This window comes from Capra hircus, chromosome 2, assembly GCF_001704415.2.
Source record: "Capra hircus breed San Clemente chromosome 2, ASM170441v1, whole genome shotgun sequence".
Taxonomy (NCBI): Eukaryota; Metazoa; Chordata; class Mammalia; order Artiodactyla; family Bovidae; genus Capra; species Capra hircus.
In genome coordinates this window covers 104,446,543-104,470,207 of record NC_030809.1, presented here as the reverse complement: position 1 = coordinate 104,470,207, position 23,665 = coordinate 104,446,543, and the positions used below count along the sequence as shown (strand labels likewise).

Sequence of the window (23,665 nt, the reverse complement as noted above, 5' to 3'; positions counted from 1 at the left end):
ATGTATACCTATCTATGTATACAGTTACATAGACATAGCTGTGCTGATGTTCCCACACACACACAGAATCACATATGCATATAATTCCCTTAGTACTAGCACTAGGTAGTCTGTTTCTATGTAGTCTAGTTGTTGCCGACTATGCCATATGCCTGCATTTTGTGTCTTGATATTTTATGCGATGCATAGATTCCTTGTAAGTAAAACTACTTTTGAGAGTTGTCATGGGACTCTATGTTCATGCATCTGTTTTGTCACTGACAACATTGTTGCTTTTTTATGGGTAATCTGTCATTTTTCTCTGGCTCTTATTCAAATTTTATTATCATCTTTGGTATTTAGTCACTCCTGGCATATTTCTTGGTATGTTCAAATATATTCTGCTAAACCTGGCTTGATTCTCAACATATACATTCAGTCTGCAAATTCTTGTTTTTCTTATATGCTGAAGATATTCATTATTTATTTCTCATTTTCAATATTTGATACTTTACCTTGTAGTACTGTTTTCTGTCTTGGCCAGTCGTGGCTCTAGGTGTCCCTTTGTTTGTGGCTGCCTCCAGTCTCTGCCTCTCTCTTCACACAGTCTTCGCCTTTCTCTGTGTGTCTCTGATAAGGACACTTGCTGTGGATTTAGAGCCCACCCAGATAATCTAGGAAGATCTCATCTTTAGATCCTTAACTTAATTACATCTGCAAAGACCCCTTTGCAAAAAAAAGGAGGTCACATTCGCAGTTTCTTCAGGTTAGGACATGGACAGATCTTTTAATTGTGGGTGGAGAGTGAAATGATCAGGTTGTAAGAAGATTAGTATGGCCATAGGAAGCTTAAAAAGTCAACTAGAGACAGAAAAATGAAGAGGGGAAGGGAGCAGGGGAGATGGGGGGTAGTGAGCAGGGAAGGGAGAAAGAATGATTGAGTTGAGGCATAGATGCTGATTAGTGCTAATTAGATGATCATTTCATTAATCAAGGATCTAACCTAGGATGAGCAGTGGAGAGAGAAGAAAGGGGCGGATGTAAGATTAAATGGCAAATGGCCAGGCTTTGTTGACAGTTGATATGAAAGAAGAGGAAGCACTTAATGTTCTTAGAGAAGGACATAAAAGGAAAATAAATAGAAAATGATGAAATAAACAGGAATAGGAGATTTGTTTCAAGGTCACCATCTTAGAAGAAAGATAATGATCTTAGTTCAAGATATATTGCATTGATGATGAAGCATCAAATGGAAATGCCCAGAACACAGCTAATGATGGAGACTAGCTATTTGGGCAGTGGTCCTAACAGGAGTTACGGAATTGCAAAGAAGTAATGAGACCATATTTTCCCCAACTTTTCTCGCGTGGCTTCCTCACTTCTCGGATACACAGTCTTCCTTTGTTGCTATTTACACGCTGGTGCACGAAGACTTTCAGGTGTTTGTGTGTGTATGTGTGTTTCTTTAAGGTTTAAGTGGTAGAATATTTCATGGAATAGAGCTCCATTTAGTAGCCCATTCCTTCACAGAAATCTTTTATGTTTACTTGTAAGTATGTATAGTTTGACTACTAGTATTCTAAGCCACCAGGGCTTACAGATGCATTTACCTTTTCTTGAAGATTTAAGCCTAGTTCTCAAATTTTTATATTGTAGATAATGTTAAGATGAATAATTACCCATTTTTGTAATTAAGATTTTAGATTTTTCCTTAACCTTTGTAATGAACTTTCTCTTTTCCCAGTGTTCCTAATGTATGAAGTAATATATGAAGTTAGTTTTAAACAAATGTGTATTGGACCATCTTTTTACTTTTAACATGGGAGAAAAGTAGATTCTAAATTCAGAATCTAGATGTTTCTTTCCTTCACTGTCTTTCCAGTGATTCTTCACTGGAAGATATGATAGTGTTTCCTCAGTTCCTAAATTCTTTAATTTGTTTCTCATGAAGATCCACTGCCCATTATCTTTTTCTTTCCCCCAGCTCCTTCCTTTTCCTACCTATTACATAATAAGACAGCTCTTATTCTACCTGTTGGAGCCATGCTCTTATCCTTGCCATGGTTCCCCCTTGGCTGGGTGGCATTACAAGTATCAAACCTCTATTCTCAGCTCATACTTTAGCTCTCCTCAGCATGGTGTCTGACTTTGCTGGGCATCATACATAACAGCCTTCTTTCTATTGTTTATTAGCTAAGTCGTGTCCAACTCTTGAAGAAGGAAATGGCAACCCACTCCAGTATTCTTGCCTGGAGAATGGACAGAGGAGCCTGGGGGTTGGGGGGGGGTGCTGTAGTCCATGGGGTCTCAAAGAGTTGGACACAACTGAAGTAACTTAGCACACAGCACACATGTCCAACTCTTTGAGACCCCATGGACTGTAGCCCACCAGGCTCCTCTGACTATGGGATTTCCCAGGCAAGAATACTGAAGTGGGTTGCCATTTCCTCCTCCAGGGGATCTTCCCAACCCAGGAATTGAACCTGTATCTCCGGCATTGCAGCAGATTCTTTACCTCTGAACCACCAGGGAAGCCCAGTCTTCTCTCTAGCCTGTGCTTAATGAACATGTGTTCTGTAGTTTATACATGAAAATAATTTTACCTTCTCCCTCAAAAAAGGAATTCCATATATTAGATAACCCCAAGGATTACGACCTTGATACAAATCATGTAGGTTGTCTAAAGTCTAATATGGCATACCTGCCTGGCAAAGTGACCATTTCCTTCCCTTTTTCTATGAGAATGGTCTTATTTATTTTACTTTTGGAAGATGTAGGCTGCACGGGAGTTAGATAAATGCTTTTGCAAGCTTTGGAGGTATAGCTGTGACTTAATTTAAAGAGAAATATCTAAGTACCCTGCTGTCCACCTCCCCCCTTATGTACACGTGTACATGCATAGCTTTGCTAACCATGCCTGCTCAGCCTGCAGTCTTACAGTGGTGTAAGCCTTGATATGTCTGCACTTCAGTTCAGTTCAGTCGCTCAGTCATGTCCAACTCTTTGCGACCCCATGGACTGCAGCACGCCAGGCCTCCCTGTCCATCACCAACTCCTGGAGTTTACTCAGACTCATGTCCAGTGAGTTGGTGATGCCATCCAAACTAGTGGAACAAAACTCAGGAGAAGAAGCTGATCATGCCTCTTATGGCCTTCCAGTATTTCTTGAGTTGCCTTTTTCTCACATCCAAAGGACTCAGCTACACTGACTTCTACAGTATCAGTGGGCAGGAATGGTTTTATTGCATAGTCATAGAAATCAGACATTTATATGAGCAAAGTTTCTATCGAGGAATAAAGTGTTAAAGGCCATGCCAGTGACAGTACCTTTCTTCCTCCTCCTCCTTCTCCCTTCTCCCAAGGCCCTAGACTGGGTCTCTAACAATTTTCTTTTCTGCTTCATTCTTCCATGGAGTTAGGAACTGTATTCATTCATTGGGTTAAAGTGCCTAAAGGACAGTGATACAGAGAAACAGTTGCATACAATAGAAACTCTTGATGGGATAGCCAGCCTACGTCCAATGACTGAATTTTTTTGGATTTGGATTTGAATGGTTTGCTCAAATTGCTGAATGTTCTGCTTTGTCTTTTTGTTTTAAGAGTACTACTGCTTCTCAAATTTCAGTGCATACAATCACTTGGGTTCTTGTTAAACTGTAGATTTTGGTTTTGAATCAGCAGATGTGGGGTGGGCCCTGAGATTTTCCATTTTTAATAAACTCCCAGGTGCTGCTGATACTGCTGGTCTGAGACTGCTAGCAGCAAGATTTTAAAGAACAAATGCATTTTGCTCAGTTTTGATTATATATTCAACCCCAGAATTAAGCATTTCTCCAAGTTATTAACCTATCACAGAAGAGTATGACCCAGATTTCCCATGACCAACTCTAAATCTCATGGCTTTCCCAGAGAAAAAATAGCCCTTCATGATTCCGTTTTGCCTTGAAAATCATACACATTCCATGGCCAGGTAATTTCCCTGCATGTATCTGTACAGGTTCCCTTGCAAAAGAAGGTAGTCTTGCTGCCTGTTTCATTGCTTGCTGTGGTGTGTGGGGCAGTGCGTAAACATGAGGAGTGATCATTTCTCAGTGAAGCAGGGATCATCTGCTGCTTCTTTCTGCTTTTCTGCTGCAGAAGCTTAAACCGCCCTTCTTCCCTTTGAGGAACTGCCATTATTTGAAACCCAGATAAAGAAAACATTTTCAAAAGCCGTTCTTTGCTCTCTTTCTTCTTTCCCTCAGATTCCTTGAAGTGGTGGTTAAAGTGAGTCATTTTAAATATGGGGATATATTTTTTGGTATATTGGAAGTTAAACTGTTAACAGGTCGCCTCTTCTTAAATTAAATAATCTCATATCCAGCTCCTGGTTATCTGAGGATATGGTGACTTAGTTTTCCTCTCCTTTTGTTTCTATGACATTATTTGAGATAATGTTTACCAAGGTATAAATTATATAATATAATAGAAATATAAAAGGTAGTGTAAAATATATGTACCCATTTCAACACACACATGTATTTTTTTTTTAAGGAACCACGGCATTTGCAGTTTTTCAGCGAATTTGGCAATAGTGATATTTATGTGTCACTGGCAGGCAAAAAAAAACACGGAGCACCGACTAACTATGGATTCTGCTTTAAGGTACAGGCTTAATATTTTGCTAGATGAGTAAAGCAAGCCTCAGCCTTTTAGGTAAGCTTGAGTTTCTTTTAATTGCTTTTAAAAAGAGACAGCTTTCTCTTATATATAGGAGAATTTTAGTGGCTTTTATTTCAACAGGTGTTACCTTCAAGATATGCATTAACGATAAACAATGTGCTGTGGCCTTCTAGCCTAACAAAGCGGGAGGGCCCCGAGACCTGAAAATGCTCTGTGCAGAAGAAGAGCAGAGTAGGACGTGCTGGGTGACCGCCATTAGATTGCTTAAGGTAATCTTGCTGCAGGCGTGAATTTCTATTAAATGCTGGGAGTGCCATCAAAGTTTGAAAATGGCTGTTTTTCAAAACTCAGAAGACTCACTCTGAATTCGTGTGTTTTTGTGAGGAAAAAGAAAAATAACCACCACCATATTTATGTATTTTATTTTTTATCTAAAAGATAAACATTTCCAGAGTAGAGTGGAATAACCTAATGCATTTATCTTGTGTGTGTGGAGTCTTCCATATTTAGAAATGTTCTGATTTTTGTTTTTTGGTAAGACTGTTACATATATAGCCAGTAAAACTGACTGAAATGTCTCCTGTCTGTTACTTAGTCTGCATTTTAAAAACATTGTCATCAATTCGAAGTAAAATGTATTTTAAAATGTGCCCACCTGGATATGTTTAATGTAGTTGTTTTATATTTTATTTAAGTATTATGTGAATTGCTTTTTAGTTTAATGCAAATTATTTTACAAATTTTACTATAGCTGTATATTCAAATATTCGCCTTTGTGCTAAGTAAGAATTCTAGCTTCCATAAGCAAAATTTATTGGCAAACATTTTGACAAGGAGCAAGAATGTTCTGCAAGTAGGTAGGGAAGAGAGACACAGCTGATACCTTCCTGGATGTATAGAAAGCACATGTATTTTCAAAACTTGTATGCTAGTAAATGTAGCACAACTTTAAATTTATAATCATAAAACATCACCCATTTCATTTTAAGAAGGGCAGAATAATCAGGATCAGAGTTAGTGGCTGTCATACCAGGCTTGGAGCAAAGTCTTATGTTCTGTCCTTTTCCTTTTTTTTTTTAATTGAGGTAAAATACATGTAACATAAAATTAACCAAATTAACTCTTTTTAATATGAACAAATTAGGGGCATTGAGTACATTCAAAATATTGTGCAACTGCCACCTCTGTCTAGTTCCCAAACATTTTCTTCAGTCAGAAGGAAACTCTGCCCAGTAAGCAGTTACTCCCAGCCTCTGGCAACCATGTTTTGCCTCTATGGATTTACCAATTTGGGCATTTCATACAAATAAAAGTGCCCGGCTATCTCAGTCAGTAGAGCATGTGACTCTTAATCTCAGGGTCTTGGGTTCAGGCCCTGCGTTGGGTGGCGCATGTTTTTGGGCATCCCCGGTAGCTCAGTCAGCATAGAATCTGCCTACAGTGCAGGAGACCTGGGTTTGATCCCTGGGTCGGGAAGATCCTTGGAGAAGGAAATGGCAACCCACTCCAATATTCTTGCCTGAAGAATCTCATGTACAGAGGAGCCTGGGAGGCTACAGTCCATGGAGTCACAAAGAATTGGACATGACTTAGCAACTAAACCACCATACAAAGAAAATCATACAATATGTGACATTTTGGATCTGGCTTCTTCACTTAGCATAATTTGTGTTTCATTCATGTTGTAGCAGCTTGTATCTGTACTTTGTTATTTTTATGGCTGAGTAATATTCCATTGTATGTGTATTGTTTAACATACACATATATGTTAAATAAACAATTTGTTTATCCATTTATCCATTTGTGGGTATTTGGATTATTTCTACCTTTTACTGTTGTGAATAGTGCTGTTTTGAACATGTCTATACACATATTTATTTGAGTAACAGTTTTTATATATATATATATATGTATATACCTAAAAATGGATTTGCTGGACATATGGTCATTCTATGTTTAACTTTTTGATTAATTGCCAAAATGTTTTCCTCAAAGGCTAAACCACTTTATATTCCCACCAGGAATTTATAAGAATTCCAACTTCTCCATACCTTATGAACACATATTATTTTTATTTTTTATTTTTTAAAATAGTCATCCTAGTGGGTGTGAAGTGGTAGGAAGCAAGTGTTTAAAAGTAATTTAAAGCTTTTGGATTAACTGTGAAATTTTCTTCCTTTTGTGTTATGGCAGAAAGTTACTATGGTTACCTTTTTATTAAAAATTTGTTTGTTTCTCAAACAGTCTATTGTCAAAATGGCTGTCATGATTTTTATTTCAGCAAATCTTATAATTATTAATTCTTTGAAACCCTCATGATAAGTAGTCACTACTCACTTCTATGTTGCTCTCATTGTCATAAAAAGTAAAACAAACAAACAAAATGAAAAAGAGAGAAGTACTTTAGGTGTCTTGGAAACCAGCCAGTCAAGGCAGTAGTAACTTGGTAACCAGAGACACGCATTGGAATCACAGAAGGTGCTTTCTGAGGTTCCGTATGCCCAGCTGCATCCTCGGGGATCCTGAGTTTGATTGAGTTCCAAGTGTCTGCCTGATTAAGAACCACTGACTTCATCCAGGCCCTCCTTTCACAGATAAAGAAGCTGGCACTATTTGGAAGACTTTATTCTATCACAGTTATGGTAGAGAAAATATCCTAAGGTCTCTGATTTTCTCTCCCCTTCCATCAGAACTCTGAAGTCTAGCTAGGCTGATTGAGGAGATACCTTCCAACCTTGTTTAGCAAGACTTTCTCCCTTCTCATGGGCTCAGATTCAGATACCCAACACAGAAGCAGGTGGTAAACCCACTTCCTTTAAAAGTCCTTCAGCAACTCTAACATGCCATTGATTTTATTAGGATGCTCCATTATTTTTATGTAACTAGAAAGATAAGAATTGTGCCAATAAAATTATGATGTGAGGTTTTACATCACTTATAATTTTTATTTTCATTTGTGTATTTAGATTTATTTAGGCCTATAGTCAGTTATCAATTTTGTGTATGTACACACACACACATACACACACACATATATATATGAAATAAATTATTTAAGGTACTCATGAAACTTCTTCATATTCTAAATCTGACTTTTCTGAATCATTTTCATCTCAGAGTCATGGATACTTATATTTTCCACAGATAATCCAGCTCTGTGCCTTCAAGAGCTTTGGGGAGGCATATGAATGCTCTGCCATGGTCTTTGAGGTTCTTTCTAGCCGCTGGCAATCCCTTTGCAAGGTTTGATGCTAATGACTTTTTAATCCCATCAATTTTAGGCAATGGCAAGTTGCTTGGTCCATAGTGAATATAAGATGCCATAGGTTATAATACAGATTGTTAGTCTAAAAACAGATGTATTTCTGAGAAATGATATACTGAAAGCTTTGTTCTTTTTATATCCAGAACGCTCAGTTTCTGGAAGATTGTGCCTTCTTATTGTTTAACTCTTCTCAGTCTCTTTCAAGTCCCAGATGCCCAGTTTAAAGTGGCTGTCTTGTATCAGTTTTCTATAGCTGCTGTAACACATTACTACCAGCATAGTGGTTTAAAACACTAAATTATTGTCCTTCACCTCTGTCATTCAGACATCTGAAATGGGTCTACTGGCCTAAAAAGGTGTCGACAGGGCTCCATTCTCTTTTGGAGGCTTTAAGGGAGGATCTGTTTTCTTGCCCTTTCCAGCCTTTAGAGACTGCTCAGGACACCTTCCTCCATCCTTAAAGGCAGAAATATCCTGCTGAGTTCTTTCCATGCTCCCTTTTTTCTGTTTCTCTCTTCTGGCTCTGGATAAGGACCCTTGTGATTACACTGGATCTAGCAGGATCATCAAAGACAATCACGTCCTTTCAAACTCAGCTGATCAACACCCTTAATCGTATCTGCAACCTTATTTCCCCTTTGCCAGCTAGCCTAGGAACCTACTCGAGTATCCTTGCTTGGAGAATTCCATGGACAGAGGAGCCTGGTGGGCTACAGTCCATGGGGTCGCAAAGAGTCGGACACGACTGAGCGACTTAACACACACACAGTTAGCCTGATGTATTATATTCACAGGTTCTAGAATGTGGACATATATGGCCCTTTATTCTGCTACCACATCCATGTTCCCTGTTTGTTTCAATTATGGCAAAGCTTTTCCAGATGAGGCTGAAAATACAGGCCAGCATCAGTAAAGTCCTTTAGCATGGAACCAATGAGAAACCACCATGGAATCAAACAGGAAAGTGATATGATCTGTTTTACATTTTAAAATAATCAGTTACAGGAAGCCTGGGCCTGCCAGCACAAACACATTTGAGACTGTCTAATAGGGGACTGGCAGCTTGTTGTCAGTGAGATACTGATTTGATCCCCATGGCTGGTGCAGCTGGGCTCACCTAGGGTTAGAGGTAGCTTTTGATCACCTCCTTTGGTTGTCTACTGTGTTATTTCCACAGTTTATCAGCAAGGAGCAAGGGAAGACTAGTCTATGTTATATTGGCTCAACCAGAAGTACCCTTTTTGTTTCCATTATATGCTGTTTATTAGATATAGTCTCCCCCAAGAATTTTGGCCTCTTGCTTTATTTTCCTTTCTTTATCATATGTATAATGTAAATGTATAATGTATAATGTAAACTCTTCATGTAGCAACAAACAGAAATATTCCCATTCTCTTTGAAAAAATTCCATTTCCATGTAGAATCAGAAGAAAATCAGAGACTTAGAAAAGGGGAGATTTGTTCATGCAGAGTGTCCCAGGCACATGGTGTCTCTCCCCCTTTCCTTCAGTTAGAACCCTTTGACATATTTTGGTGCCTTATGTGCCCCTCCATAGGACAGGGAAATATTAAGGTGATCCATGCCCTACCCCTTGACCAGAGTTAACTGCCTGCTAAAGACTTTCAGCAGCACAGAAGCAACTTCCTAAAGCCAGGGGCACTGGGGACAGAACGTCTTTGAATAAAACAATCTTATTAGTAGATGGCAGACTTTTCACTGCAGGTGAATAAAAGGTGTCCAGGCAGCACGTACTTGTGAAAGTGTTGGTTGGAGTCTATTATATATTCTTCAAAATGAACTTGACTAGAAATTAAGCTCCTTTGTCTTCTTTTTAAAGTCATGGTATGCTTAGAGTTGATTTAAAATACATTTCATTAGATCCTATTAATGTCAATCAAACCTTAAATTAAAAAAAAAACTTTTAGAAGTTGGGAAATAATTGGGTAAAGAAGTCAACACAGAGAATTTTAAATGACTCTGGGTTTGTATTCATATTAAAAGCAAAATCTTGAAAACAGTGACTTCCCTTGCCCCCCTCTGATTTTCTGCCTAATTACCAAATATATCCACATTGCTGGAATTGCTTTCAAGAAAATAGTTTTTAATAGAGAAATAGCTCCGTTGGAATGTTTAAATGAAATTCATCCTAAGGGTAATACTGGTTTCCATGGTCGTTTCAAAGTCTTTTACATAGGACCTACTTTTAAGTTCATAATGGCTCCATGAAATGGAGAGAATTATAGAGGGTAGCAGAAAAAAAGGATAAACCTATCTGTTCCATTGGTTTCTTCCTTCCTTCCTTTCTTTCTTTTTTTTTTTTTTTAAGGGAATAACTTAAATCTAAGGGGTTGTCTTCCAGTTTCAGATGAGGGCTCCTGCAAGATGTTTGGCCATGGCAGTTGGCATTCTTAGTGTTTCTCAAACTAATAATCCAGTTATAATCCAGACCCACTTTCTTATCGTAGCCTGGCAGTCTGGGTCTTATGATGCTGCCTCTTGAAAGTAAAGATTGTGTAGTTATCTACTGCTCTTTACATTGTATGCCATGACCCTTTGTCTGAAATCAGCCTGATGCCCCACCATTTTGATTCCCAGAATTTAAAGTCAAAAATTAAACAGTGGCCTGAGAGTGTTGTTACCAAAGGATGGTACAGTGCCAGGAATCTTCAAAAGACAGTGTAATTCATCAATCAGTCATTGAAGAGTTATGGTAAATTTTACCCAGTTCTGCTTAGGATGTGTGTCAGATTCTTAGAGTCTTTGTACCGTAAACTCAGGAAGACTTCCCAAGTGAGCTATCTTATCACTAGGTGATATACCACTCCACATAGTTATGGTGCTATCGACACTAAGAATAATGAGTAGGAATGTCAATTCCAGATCCTTGTATTGTGAGCTAGAACTTAAGGGTGGGTCTCAATAAAAACCACGCTTTTAAACTGTCCTATTTAGAACGTAAAATTTTATCTTTCAAAATTTTGGTTGCTTTACTTATTTGTTTTGATGAAAGCTTGTAGTTTTCATTTTTTATATTGATGTATAATGAATGAAAGTATTTATTCTCTTAAGTTATGCATGTGGTAAAAGTGGTGGGACTGTGCTTTTATTTATTTATTCTGCAGTATGGCATGCAGCTGTACCAGAATTATATGCATCCGTATCAAGGCAGAAGTGGCTACAGTTCTCAGAGTATATCTCCCATGGTAAGGACCAAGTTTTTGAACCTACGTTTAATTTTATATTTACATTACATTAATTTGCAATCACGCTACATTATAAATGTACATTACAATACATTTCCTTTTTTTGTTGTTTTGTTTTGGTCAAGTAAAGTAACTTTTGGACAGCTTCTTACCATGTTATATTAAACTATTTGCTTTTGGATCTTATATGAGTACAGCCTATGTGATAAAATCAAATAGTGGGGCATACATTAAGTAGTCACTTAAAATAATGTTTTATGTTAAAGAAAAATGTTAAATATTTGAAAGAATTATGAGAGTCATTGTGTGTCTTTACATTGAGGATTAGATCTTAAGATATTTTATAGAACACTGTCCTCGAGAGTACAGATATTTCTTAATTATTGATTTGATTATAGGTTTATTTATTTAAATATTAATTCTGGGATTATCATAGCCTGTGACTTCTTTTACATTCTGACTTTCTAACAATAATATTTTTAAAGTTTCAGGTCCTTGAAAAACATACCGCTCTCCAGGAAACCCAAAAGATGCAAGCCAAAATATTGGTTGTGCATTACATTAAGACTAGCACCGCTTCACAAGTTTATCCTAAATGGCATTTGGATATTTATACACAGATACATCTTTCCCCGTCTTTGGGACCTAATTTTAATTTCCTGTGCATTAACAAGAAATTTATTTTTGAACTTAAAGTTTATGTTCTGCTGTTTTTGCTTGTGCTCTTGACTGTTGAGTATATTGGAAATTTGGACGTACGAGCTTGTATGACAAATCAGCTAACGTGCTGCATTTACACTTAGGTTAAAACATGCTTTTCATGGCTGTGACCAAGGGAGGTGCGTTTTTGCACACGGTAACATAGCAGATAAAACGCTCAGTTCTAGGAATGAGGCATGAAATAATGTCGATTATGTATCCTGATAGACTAATATGGAAAAAGAATTCCAATTCTGTAGTTATGGTGTTTAAGTTAAGGAAGAGTAACTTCTCATTTTTTATATCTATTACTTTTTAGCTCTAAAATAAGAAAGTAAGGAATGTAATGAATTTTTATAAAAGCAGTAGCTTTAAGGTGAGAATTTTTATAATTTGTCAGCTTACCCTAATCTTTTAATTCATGTATATATGAATAATGAATTTTATTATCTTAATCCTTTTCTAAATCCTTCTAAATTTCTTTCAGAGTCTAAAGTTATTACGATGAGCATGTTAATAGCAGCCATGATTTGGAGGCAATTATTATTTAGTATCCTCTTAATCACAGGGAAAAAATGCCATAAAACAAGTCCTTTCCAGTCTCATCATTGTCATTAATATGCAAGTATAGTATTATTCTTGCTTCTTTCCATTGAAACTGATTCTACTGTTGATCAGTAAATCTATGACAGTTCAGTTAATATAGCTTTATTTGTTCAACACCTTGTATAAGAAAAGACACTCCTTGAGTCTTGAATATGGATATAAACAGGAGTTTAAGGACAAGAGGTTTAAATCTCTGTGATGAGGACAAGGACCTAGTCCTGTATGGCAGTTGACATGATCAGACAAAATGGCATCTCTACTCTTCTTAATTTTCATGAAGGAAACCTAGAAGATTGGGGAGGCATTTGTGTTTACTTTGATATGTATACAGAATCCCAGAATAATTTCTAGATGAGAGAACCAGTGACCTCACCTGCCTCTGTGGGTTTTCATCAAGGCAGCATGTTCAAGGAACAGCAGGAAAAGCTTTGCCTACTTTAGTTATAGTTTTAAGGGACAATATTGTCTTCTTCTCCAGGGATTCATTTTGAGAAGGGAAATGAGAAAAAAATTATCATACCATAATGAACATCTTAACTATATACAACACACAGTAGCTACCCCATCAGGCTTTGAAGGGAGAATCATCAGCAGATATTTCAAGAAGCAGATATTTAGTCTTTTTTTAGGACAAAAAAAAGAATTCATTTAAAGGAACATCTATTAGTTAAACCCTGGCCAGAATGAGGGGATGGGAGAAGCAAATCAACTGAAGTTCTTATGTATTGTTTCCCATATTTGACCTTGAGCTAGACATTCCAAATTGCATTTTCTTCCCTGTACCTCCCATCCCGTGGTACAGAAAAGAACCTTAGATAGGGCCTGTCACTCTTTTTACCAAGAGTGTGACTTTGGTTGAGACACTGCTGTCCTGCAGTATAAAATAAGGCAGGGTGGTGTGTGATCTGTAGAAATGATTGCACCTCTGATGTCCTGTGGCTCTGTATGACACTGATGGGAGGACACTATCTGAGGAAATTCTGTGCCCTCTTACTATGGCCTGCACTGCATGTTTATGTGAAAGTCAGTTGCTCAGTCGTGTCTGACTCTTTGCACCCCCATGGACTGTAACCCGCCAGGCTTCTCTGTCCATGGAATTCTCCAGGAAAGAATACCGGAGTAGGTTGCCATTCCCTTCTCCAGGGGATCTTCCTGACCCAGGAATTGAACCAGAGTCTCCTACATTGCAGGCAGATTCTTTACCATCTGAGCCCCCAGGGAAGCCCTGGAATGGCAGTGACTAAGTAGTTAGCTAGTTGCTGCTTAGCTAAGCTGCCTGAAAAACATTTCATGGCCCAGCCTCACTCAAAAGGGTTTGGATCTGATCTCAAGGTTGATCTGGATAATGGAGGGTGTACTCAAGCTCTTTCTTTCTTAAAGAGAGGCATGCTGTTAAAATCATGGACTTTTATTTTTTGGGCTTGGCCTGTTTATCCACCATGTGGAAGAGCTAGAAAAAGGGACAAATAGTTGAGAAATACACTGATTCTGAATGTTAACAATGTCGCTTTCCTATGTGAAAGAAATTGAGCTGAAAATGACCTTTTGGTTCAAGTCACATTTTGCTTCACTTCTATTGCTTTGTCCACCAAAGGTAAACTATTAATTTTTCATCTACCACCTGCCATTCAGTAGAAAACATTTGCTCTATTTCTGTGTGTTCCCCTAGCATAGTTAATGTAGCAAATGAAAATACTTATTTGTATTGTAGACTCCCTACTTAAGGTCAAGTAATTATGGAACATGGGATCTTGTTTTACATTTCAGCCTGTCATACTATAGGGAAAAAAATGAGAAGCAAATTAAGAACAACTGCTTATGTTTATTTTTCTTTCCTAACAGTATTTTTATGTTATCAGAGTCTTGTGATTACAGAGGCCATCTTGGCATGTGAAGACAGAGATGTTATATGGATAAAGCTATCATTACGATTGAGATTAGTTACTCTGTGGCTTGGGCAGGTAGAAGCTTTTCATTAATGTCGACAAAGTGAAAGTATATCCGACTGGTCCACAACCCAGCACAGAAGATCATGGGGTGAGAAGGGCAGAGTAAGGTGTGACAGCAAATAGAGATTACAGAGACAGCATCTGTCTGGAAAGAGCAGCTGTCAGTTGCAAAAACTCCTGTAACAAATGAAAGATTGCATGCTGGATCTCCACAAATAAAGATGAACTATAATAAGATTGTGGACCACTACAGCAAGGTTTCGAGAGGAAATAATAAATGCTGACAAAGTGGGATGTGTAATGCAGAGATAAATGATCCCCCCTTCCATTTTTGTATGAACCAGGTTTTGTTTCAAGCAGACGTTTGACTAGAGTCTGTTAGACGAAGCAGGATATGGCAGAAACCATGTGGAGAGAGAGGCAAAATGGCCTTAAGCCAGGAGTCTCCAGGTGTATGCTGGCTCATCCTTTACCATGAAAACATTTTTTGTGGTGTGTGTGTGTGTGTGTGTGTGTGTGTGTGTGTGTGCGTGCACTCAGTTGTGTTCGGTTCTTTGCAACCCCATGGACTGTGGCCCATCAGGCTTCTCTGTCCATGGAATTTTCTAGGCAGGAATACCAGAACGGGTTGCCATTTCCTTTGGGGGATCTTCCTGACCCAAGAATTGAGCATCTGTTTTGTCTCCTGGGTAGGCAGGCAGATTCTTTAGCACTGGCTCCATCTGGGAAGCCCATTTTTTGTCTGTTGCTCTTCTATTAATGACCAGTGGGGAAAACCTATTAAACATTGCCCATGCTGGTTTATGGGCTTCCTAGTTGGCACTATGGTAAAGAACTCACCTGCCAATGCAGGAGATTTAAGAGACATAGATTTGATCCCTGGGTAGGGAAGATCCTCTGGGGGAGGAAATGGCAACCCGCTCCAGTATACTTGCCAGGAGAATCCCATGGACAGAGGAGTCTGGTGGACCATGGTCTCACTTCAGTTCAGTTCAGTCATTTAGTCGTATCCGACTCTTTGCAACCCATGGACTGCAGTACGCCAGGCCTCCCTGTCCATCACCAACTCCTGGAGCTTACTCAAACTCATGTCAGTGGAGTCGGTGATGCCATCCAACCATCTCATCCTCTGTTGTCCCCTTCTCCTGCCTTCAGTCTTTCCCAGCATCAGGGTCTTTTCCAAAGAGTCAGTTATTCACATCAGGTAGCCGAAGTATTGGAGTTTCAGCTTCAGCATCAGTCCTTCCAATGAATATTCAGACTGATTTTCTTTAGGCAGGACTAGTTGGATCTCCTTGCAGTCCAAGGGACTCTCAAGGGTCTCCTCCACCACCACAGTTCAAAAGCATCAATTCTTCACTGCTCAGCTTTCTTATAGTCCAACTCTCACATCCATACATGGCTACTGGAAAAACTAAAGCTATGACTAGATGGACCTTTGTTGGCAAAGTAATGTCTCTGCTTTTTAATATGCTATCGGAGAAGGCGATGGCACCCCACTCCAGTACTCTTGCCTGGAAAATCCCAGGGACAAAGGAGCCTGGTGGACTGCAGTCCATGGGGTCGCTAAGAGTCGGACACTCCTGAGCGACTTCACTTTCACTTTTCACTTTCATGCTTTGGAGAAGGAAATGGCGACCCACTCCAGTGTTCTTGCCTGAAGAATCCCAGGGACACAGGAGCCTGGTGGGCTGCTGTCTCTGGGGTCGCACAGAGTCAGATATGACTGAAGCAACTTAGCAGCAGCAGCAGCAGGAGGTTCATCATAACTTTTCTTCCAAGGAGCAAAAATCTTTTAATTTCATGTCTACAGTCACCATCTGCAGTGATTTTGGAGCCCCCAAAATAAAGTCTGTCACTGTTTCCATTGTTTCCCTGTCTGTTTGCCATGAAGTGATGGGACCAGATGCCATGATCTTAGTTTTCTGAATGTTGAGCTTTAAGCCAACTTTTTCACTCTCTTCTTTCACTTTCATCAAGAGGCTTTTTAGTTCATCTTCGCTTTCTGCCATAAGGGTGGTATCATCTGCATATCTGTGGTTATTGATATTTCTCTCAGCAATCTTGATTCCAGCTTGTGCTTCATCCAGTCCAGCGTTTCTCATGATGTCCTCTGCATATACATTAAATAAGCAAGGTGACAATATACAGCCTTGATGTACTCCTTTCCTGATTATATACCAGTCTGTTGTTCCATGTCCAGTTCTAACTGTTGCTTCTTGACTGGCATAAAGATTTCTCAAGAGACAGGTCAGGTGGTCTGGTATTCCCTTCTCTTTCAGAATTTTCCACAGTTTGTTGTGATCCACACAGTCAAAGGCTTTGGCATAGTCAATAAAGCAGAAATAGATGATTTTCTGGAACTCACTCGCTTTTTCGATAATCCAACAGACTGTGACCTATAGGGTCACAAAGAGTTGGACACAACTGAAGTGACTTAGCATGCATGCACATGCTGGTTTTGGATATTTTGTCTTTGGAGAGGTTTAATTCCTGTAAACCGAGTGTCACTTGTAATCAGAGAGTTTGACAAGTGGTGTTTTTCTTTTTTTTTTTAGGATACATTATTTAAGATGACACATTTTTAAGAAAGATGGTTATGAATTAGAGCCCTAAACAAAGAAAAAATAAAATAAGGTCCATGTTTTGGGTGTTTTATTTTCACAATCAGAGACTATGAATAAAAAAATAATTGGCAAAGATGACTTTCTTACTTGTTTAAAATTGTTTATTTAACGATGTCTTCCTTTTCTATTGGTTCTTTCATCATTCAGACTAAGTTTTGCAACTCTTATTTTGCCATGTTTATGCCTATAAGATGAAAAAACATTCACAGACTAAACATAGAAATTTTAATATTATGGAGTTATCGGAATTATTTCATTAAATTTCATTTTCTAAGTTAGAGGAAAGTTGATGTGATAAACTTTTAAAATACATGTTGGTTTATTATAAAATATGAGTACTGTTTCTTTCTAAAGAAGTAATGTAAGTCAATCTGTTATAGCTTTAATGTATCTTGAATCTTAATAAAAGCTGTTTTTATAAGTAGATAGATTTAACATTTAAATAATCATTGATGAATTTCAAAGCACAATAGAGAGATGAATTTGGAAGCAATGGATATTTTTAGCCATATGAAGGGTTATTTTTTTTGTAAGTTGGTTTTTTTCTGCTTAAATGAATACAAAGATACGGGGTTGCTTTAGGAGAAAGACATACTTACCTCGAAAGCAATTAATCTCGCTCAATTCAGTGACCTTAACAAATAACTGTGTAACTCACTTAAATTATTTTATAGCATCATTTCCTATTCAATATGTATTGTTAACTTTTTAATTTCCTGCTAGTTACCTTTGGAACCATATCCTAAAATGGAAATGTATTGCCAGCAAAGAACTGAAAGGTAACTTCGAAGGTATTTTCAAGGTAAAAAGAAAAATGTGCTTTTTTCCAGAGAAGTATATCAGAGAATTCCCTGGTAGCAATGGACTTCTCAGGCCAGAAAACAAGAGTTATAGAAAATCCCACTGAAGCCCTTTCTGTTGCAGTTGAAGAAGGACTAGCTTGGAGGGTACAGATTAGCTTCTTGTTCTTCAAAATTTTATGATTTGAATTTGTTTCACCCTGAAAGTTGAAACTTGTTCCCCACTTCCTTATGCAGAAAAAAGGATGTTTGCGCCTGGGCAGTCACGGTAGCCCCACTGCATCCTCACAGAGCTCTGCCACAAGCATGGGTATGTCTGTGGCCAGCTGGGTGGGGAGGTTGCATTTAGATGCAGTCACTGAGGGGCCAGGGTCAAAGCACATGTCATTAGACTATGATCATTTCAAATAAATCTTGTATTACCCCACTTTATTTCTTCAGCTATCCACCGGTCCCAACCATGGTTTCACCACAAAATTTCTAGAGAGGAAGCTCAGCGATTGATTATTCAGCAAGGTCTAGTGGATGGGTAAGTTAGATTTTGAACAGCACTGATTTTTGATTTCTCCTATAATCAGTAATTACTTATTCAACACACAGAGAGAGTTTTGATTTCAGCTCAATAAAACAGAAGTGACTTTGTGCTGTAAGGATGGTTGCCACTGGATCCTAGTAATACCTAGATAATACCTGTTACATAGTGGCTGCGTAGTCTTTGTCCATAAAGAAGACAGTTGAATAGGATTCTCTGGTCTTAAACAGTGGTAGTTAATATTTTCCCATTCTGTGCATCTCAGATATTAATTGATGGGGGAAAAACTGAACACGTTTTGGCGTGTCAGCATTTTGGTTTGAATTGATTAGTACGATGGCAAAGTATGGTTTGTGTCATGACAAAACCACATCCTACAAAACCACGAACCACATCTTACACGTTACACATTTTTTCAAGTTTGATGGAGGGTGTGTTAAAGTAAAAGTAAAAGTAAAGTAAAAAGCTGTTTCTTATGTACTTAGACTATTTCATGTTTTTCTGTGTACATCCCAGTTCTTTCCTCTAAATTTTAAGTTTCAAATAATATAAACCTATGAAAATAGTACTTTTTGACTTATCTCATGTTATCTTTTGTGGGATACCATAGAAGACACAGGAGAAGCAGAAAATTTATTATGCAAGATCTATGGTCTAAAGAATTTTATTCTTCTCAGATTACTCAATGTTACAGATACTTCCCATAATATATTATTAGCTGAATTTTATTCCTAAATGCAGTACAGATTAAGGAGGTTGTATTGAGGTTTGGATGGGAAATAAAACCAGCATCAATTTAAACAAGTGGTAATGGGATCTTATATCTTCAAGGGTTGGATTAAGATGATGGCAAGATTTCAAGGTGATTTAATACAGACATTTGGACAAAAATGCATTTTCATGTAGAAGATTATTAATAGCAAGTCAGCATTTCAGTAGACTCTAAATAAGAAAACATTTCAATATACTCTGCATGGAACTAGATCTTTTTAGATTAAATCTGAACAATCAGCAGAATTACCATCTGATAAGACCAATAAAAGAAATAAATCACAAAGGATTATCAAAATATTTTGGAGGATTATAATTTTCCTTATTTCTGAGCCCAGTTTTTGGAATTGAATGACATAACTGCATAAAGAATGACAGTATCGTTATGTTTTACGTTTTTTAATTTTAAAAAATTGTTTTTGGTATTCCTTTTGGAAAGATGTGATGCTATCAGGCACTCCACTAGGTGGTAGTGTTGATCCACTCAGGAATCCGGAATGGGGAGAGGCTTAGAGCTTGACTGACCAGGGAAACTCCCTTTTGTCCCATCTCCCAGAGATGTAATGTCAGAATCACATAGCACAGATGAAATGGTTAATCTTGTCAGACGTCTGTGATGGCTCACATTTGGCTGTCTCTTTCCCCAGGCACAGTGAGATTAGTATTGGAGTCACCAGTGGGGACTGTTCCCACAGTCTGTTTGCCAGCAATTAATACAAAGACGGTGATGCACTGAGTTGCCAGTTAATAAGAATCCACGCCTGGCCACATTTTTCTTAGGCCATTAGGACATGTCTTGTTTTTCTAGCCTGTTATAGAGACTTTATGCTACCTTTTTCAAGGTTGAAGTAAATGTTGTTTGGATGTTTCTTTTACTAAAAATATTTTGCTCAAACATTTAATAAATGATTTCAGGATTGATTTTTTAGAATATATTCACTTCTCAGTTTCAGTTGTATGTAATAGTAGGAACCAGAATTAAAAAAAAAAAAAGGATCCAGTATAGAAGTGTGGGTTTAAAATTTTTTAATTCTAAAAATTTTCTTTCTGCAAGACCTTACATGACCCAGAAGTAACAATATGCTAATGATTCATTCTCTGTACCAAAGAGTTGCATATGATTACCCAACTTCCCAATGGAAAAAGGACTTGGCAATAATTGTTGATGCCAGCATAGCTTTATATTGGTTACTGTGAGCAAAAAATCTGACAAATGACTGTGTATTTATACTATTAAAATTAAATTCATTCCAATGATAGTTTTATAGTATTAGAGTATATCATACCATATTGTTTACCATGTTGGATAATCCCATCATTGAATACACAGTAAAGGAAAACTCTGGCTACATTTAGAAATATACTTCCTGGATTTGGTATAGGCTATATTTCTATTAAATCCATGAATAAATATAGAACAATATTGAAATTCCTTCTCTCTCTTTAGAGTTTTCTTGGTACGGGATAGTCAGAGTAACCCCAAAACTTTTGTACTGTCAATGAGTCATGGACAAAAAATAAAGCACTTTCAAATTATACCAGTAAGTATTTGTGATTTCTTATTCGTGTATTAGAGATGATCTTAATGCATAAGCTTTTGGAGACTTTAGTTTTCTTTGGTTCTTTTATTAAATATAATATGGGAGCTTGTGCTTTGACTAGAGTTAAGTATGGCAGAAATGGTTTTATGAGTCTGAATTAATATAAGGAATACAGGAATTGTAAAAATTAAATTTCCCTTTTCTCATGAAATATGATTTAGTAATATTGTATAGACCCCATGCCACCTATTATTAAAAGGCCACTGAAAATTCTTTCTCCTGAAATCTACTAGTGGTTCTTTAAAAACCATTATTTTAAAGCACATTCTCCTCTCTTGTCCCAAAAATGTTTTTTTGTAGTTTTGTTTATAATCATCATTGTGGATAAGTAAGCAGGTGTTGTAGCTCTGGAGATCATTATTTAAACTATTCTGAACACCTTTTAAAACTGTCATTCTGCTTCCAGGTGGCACAGCTTGCTTTGAGATTCTGTTGTTGTTATTGCTTCTGCTGCGTATGTGTGTGTGTACGCGCATGTGTGCATGTATGTATGCATGTAGTCTGTGTATTAGAACCAGATAGTGTGGAACAGAGATCCAGTTTACTTTCAAGAAAGTATTAACATGAAATTGCTGAGTTGCTAGTGTTTTCTTTTTTCAAATGAACTCTTTTTGAAATTATCCAAACCATATGAAGTTTCTTCCTGACATTTGATTATGTGAGTGACATCCCTGGCAAATTATGAATTGCTTAATGCCCGAAGATCTCAATGCAAAGGGAAAAAGCAAAACAAAACAAAACAAATCAACCGGTCATTCCATTAACATACTGTTTGACTGACGGCTCCAGAATCAATTTACTGATACAAATTCTGGTGGATATTCATTTTTAAATATACAAAGTGAGGCTTTAGGTAGACAGCAGTTAGAATGGAAATTGTGTTCTGAGGGTAGGCATACGAAAATCTTTTGTTTCCTCTTACACTAAATAGTGCAGATTTCTCACCGTGTACTGTATTGATGCAGACTTGTTCTGCTATTCTAACTACAGAACGTTAAGAGAATTGAAGATACAGGAAGCAGAGCCACACTGCTTACCTTGGGATCAGATGATATTTCCTTTAAATGAAAGTAAAGTTGCAAAAAAGAAGTGGATGTGCCAGAATCTTCTTTTCACTGTCCTTTAGTACTATAAATGTGTCAGTTTTGGCATTTAAAGATGCAGTGTGCAATAGAACATGATTGACTTTCTGAGTAGTTTTTTTCCCTTCTTACTGGTTTATTGTTTTTCCTGTTTCAGGTGGAAGATGATGGTGAGATGTTCCACACCCTAGATGATGGACATACAAGATTTACGGATCTAATCCAGTTGGTGGAGTTCTATCAACTCAATAAGGGCGTTCTTCCTTGCAAGCTGAAACATTATTGTGCTAGGATTGCACTTTAGCCAAACCAGAAGTGACTTGTTAAACTGTTGAGGAAAAAGAACTCAAGAAAAAGACCATAAATAAGGGTGAAGGCATTGCCATGGTGAAAATAATCTATTTCACCTGCAATTACAAAAAATAGTTTGTACGTGACAAATAATTCAAGATTTGGATTGACATTACCTTCATCATTTAAAAATTCATTAGTTAAAATTAAACCTCAGAAAAAAATGATTTGGTGTGTTCTTGTGTGATTTTATATTATTATAATATTTTCTTCAAATATGCATAATTTAGACATCTTTCTGTCCTTATTTACTATAGCAGCATTAGAATTCTCAACCACAAAATGTGAAAAAAAAATTGAGGCTCAGAATGAATTATTTGTGGACTGAATTTCAATTATACTACTGTTTTTATAACTTAAGAAGTATGATAAAAATTGGAGTTATCAATTAAAAGAAGCTACTTGAAACCTGTTAATAAACTAAAAACTATTTTGAATTGTATATTTTCTGAGTTTATTATAACCTTAAGATCAAATCATATTTTGAAATAACAGCTTAAAATTATTTTGAAATATATTGATTTTTCAGAATGACATTTATTACATATTTAATTATTAATTATACCATAATATTTACACTGGTATTGTACCTATCAGTGACATTATTTATTGCATTTTTTTTCATTTATTTAAGGATTGACTGTCTACCTGTTTTTAAGAAAATGATCAAAATGTAAAAAAAAAATATGATCAAAATGTAGAGGGGACTTAGACAATTTGCACATGCTTTCTCATGGCATGTAAATTTATGACAGTGTAACATTTTCACCTTAATATTTCCCATTTGCCCCATGCTGTAACTTTCAGAAGGTTCTTTAGATCCTTATACAGCTAGATCATTAACCTGATCAAATATTAAAATCAAAGATGTAAAAATCTATTAAGATTCAAATAGGTAAATCCATGCTGTTCTCTTTTCATACCCACTTTTCCGTTTCTCACCTTGGCAACATCACTGTGGAAGACAAAGGTTTTGGAAAGTTGTGGCACCAGCCTCCCTTATGACCTCCCTGAGACCACCTAGAAAGCTTTTGTTGGGATTCTATCTCTATTTTTCCTACTTTTTGTGAGAAGGGTATTCAGAGTTCTAAAAAAGGATGAGAAGTTAAACAGCAAAAAAAATTAACATAATACACAGTGTTGCCCATCTGCTCTGATCCTTGTAAAACATTGTGGGAAAGTTAAGATATTTTTAAGAATAATATTTCAAAAATGCATACTTTAGTTTTAAATAAAAGCTATACATTTTTAGTGATAGAGCATCTGAAAATATTGACAAAATGCTGTTACTAGAAAAGAATTACTGACAGAATTTAAAAGTACTCAATTTATTTTTAGCCAGTTCAAACCTAATTCTTAAAACACCAAAACTTAGAACACAAATTGATGTTATCAAAGATTGATCTGTCAATATATATATACCTCTGGCTGATTCATGTTGATATTTGGTAGAAACCAATAAAATTCTGTAAAGCAATTATTCAATTAAAAAATAAATAAATAATAATCTTAAAAATACCAAAAAAAAGAAAAAAGA

The 23,665-nt window shown here is 37.0% G+C and overlaps 1 protein-coding gene across 6 annotated transcripts in view; it reads left to right on the top strand.

Annotated features, from left to right (window-relative positions):
* Window positions 1-22,715, top strand: part of GRB14 (growth factor receptor bound protein 14) — a 125,955-nt gene extending 103,240 nt beyond the window's left edge. For 2 of the 6 annotated variants that reach the window (XM_018063892.1, XM_018063912.1), the window contains 9 exons: window positions 4,513-4,623; window positions 4,815-4,910; window positions 7,786-7,884; window positions 11,030-11,110; window positions 17,822-17,938; window positions 18,029-18,101; window positions 18,233-18,320; window positions 20,542-20,635; window positions 21,935-22,569. In XM_018063892.1, coding sequence (XP_017919381.1) covers window positions 4,513-4,623; window positions 4,815-4,910; window positions 7,786-7,884; window positions 11,030-11,110; window positions 17,822-17,938; window positions 18,029-18,101; window positions 18,233-18,320; window positions 20,542-20,635; window positions 21,935-22,081 — 906 coding nt within the window. In that variant the 3' untranslated portion in view covers window positions 22,082-22,569. Of the gene's footprint in view, window positions 1-4,512; window positions 4,624-4,814; window positions 4,911-7,785; window positions 7,885-11,029; window positions 11,111-11,595; window positions 12,153-17,821; window positions 17,939-18,028; window positions 18,102-18,232; window positions 18,321-20,541; window positions 20,636-21,934 lie in introns of those variants that run through there. The other 4 variants (XM_018063930.1, XM_018063899.1, XM_018063904.1 and 1 more) reach the window with 4 other exon arrangements.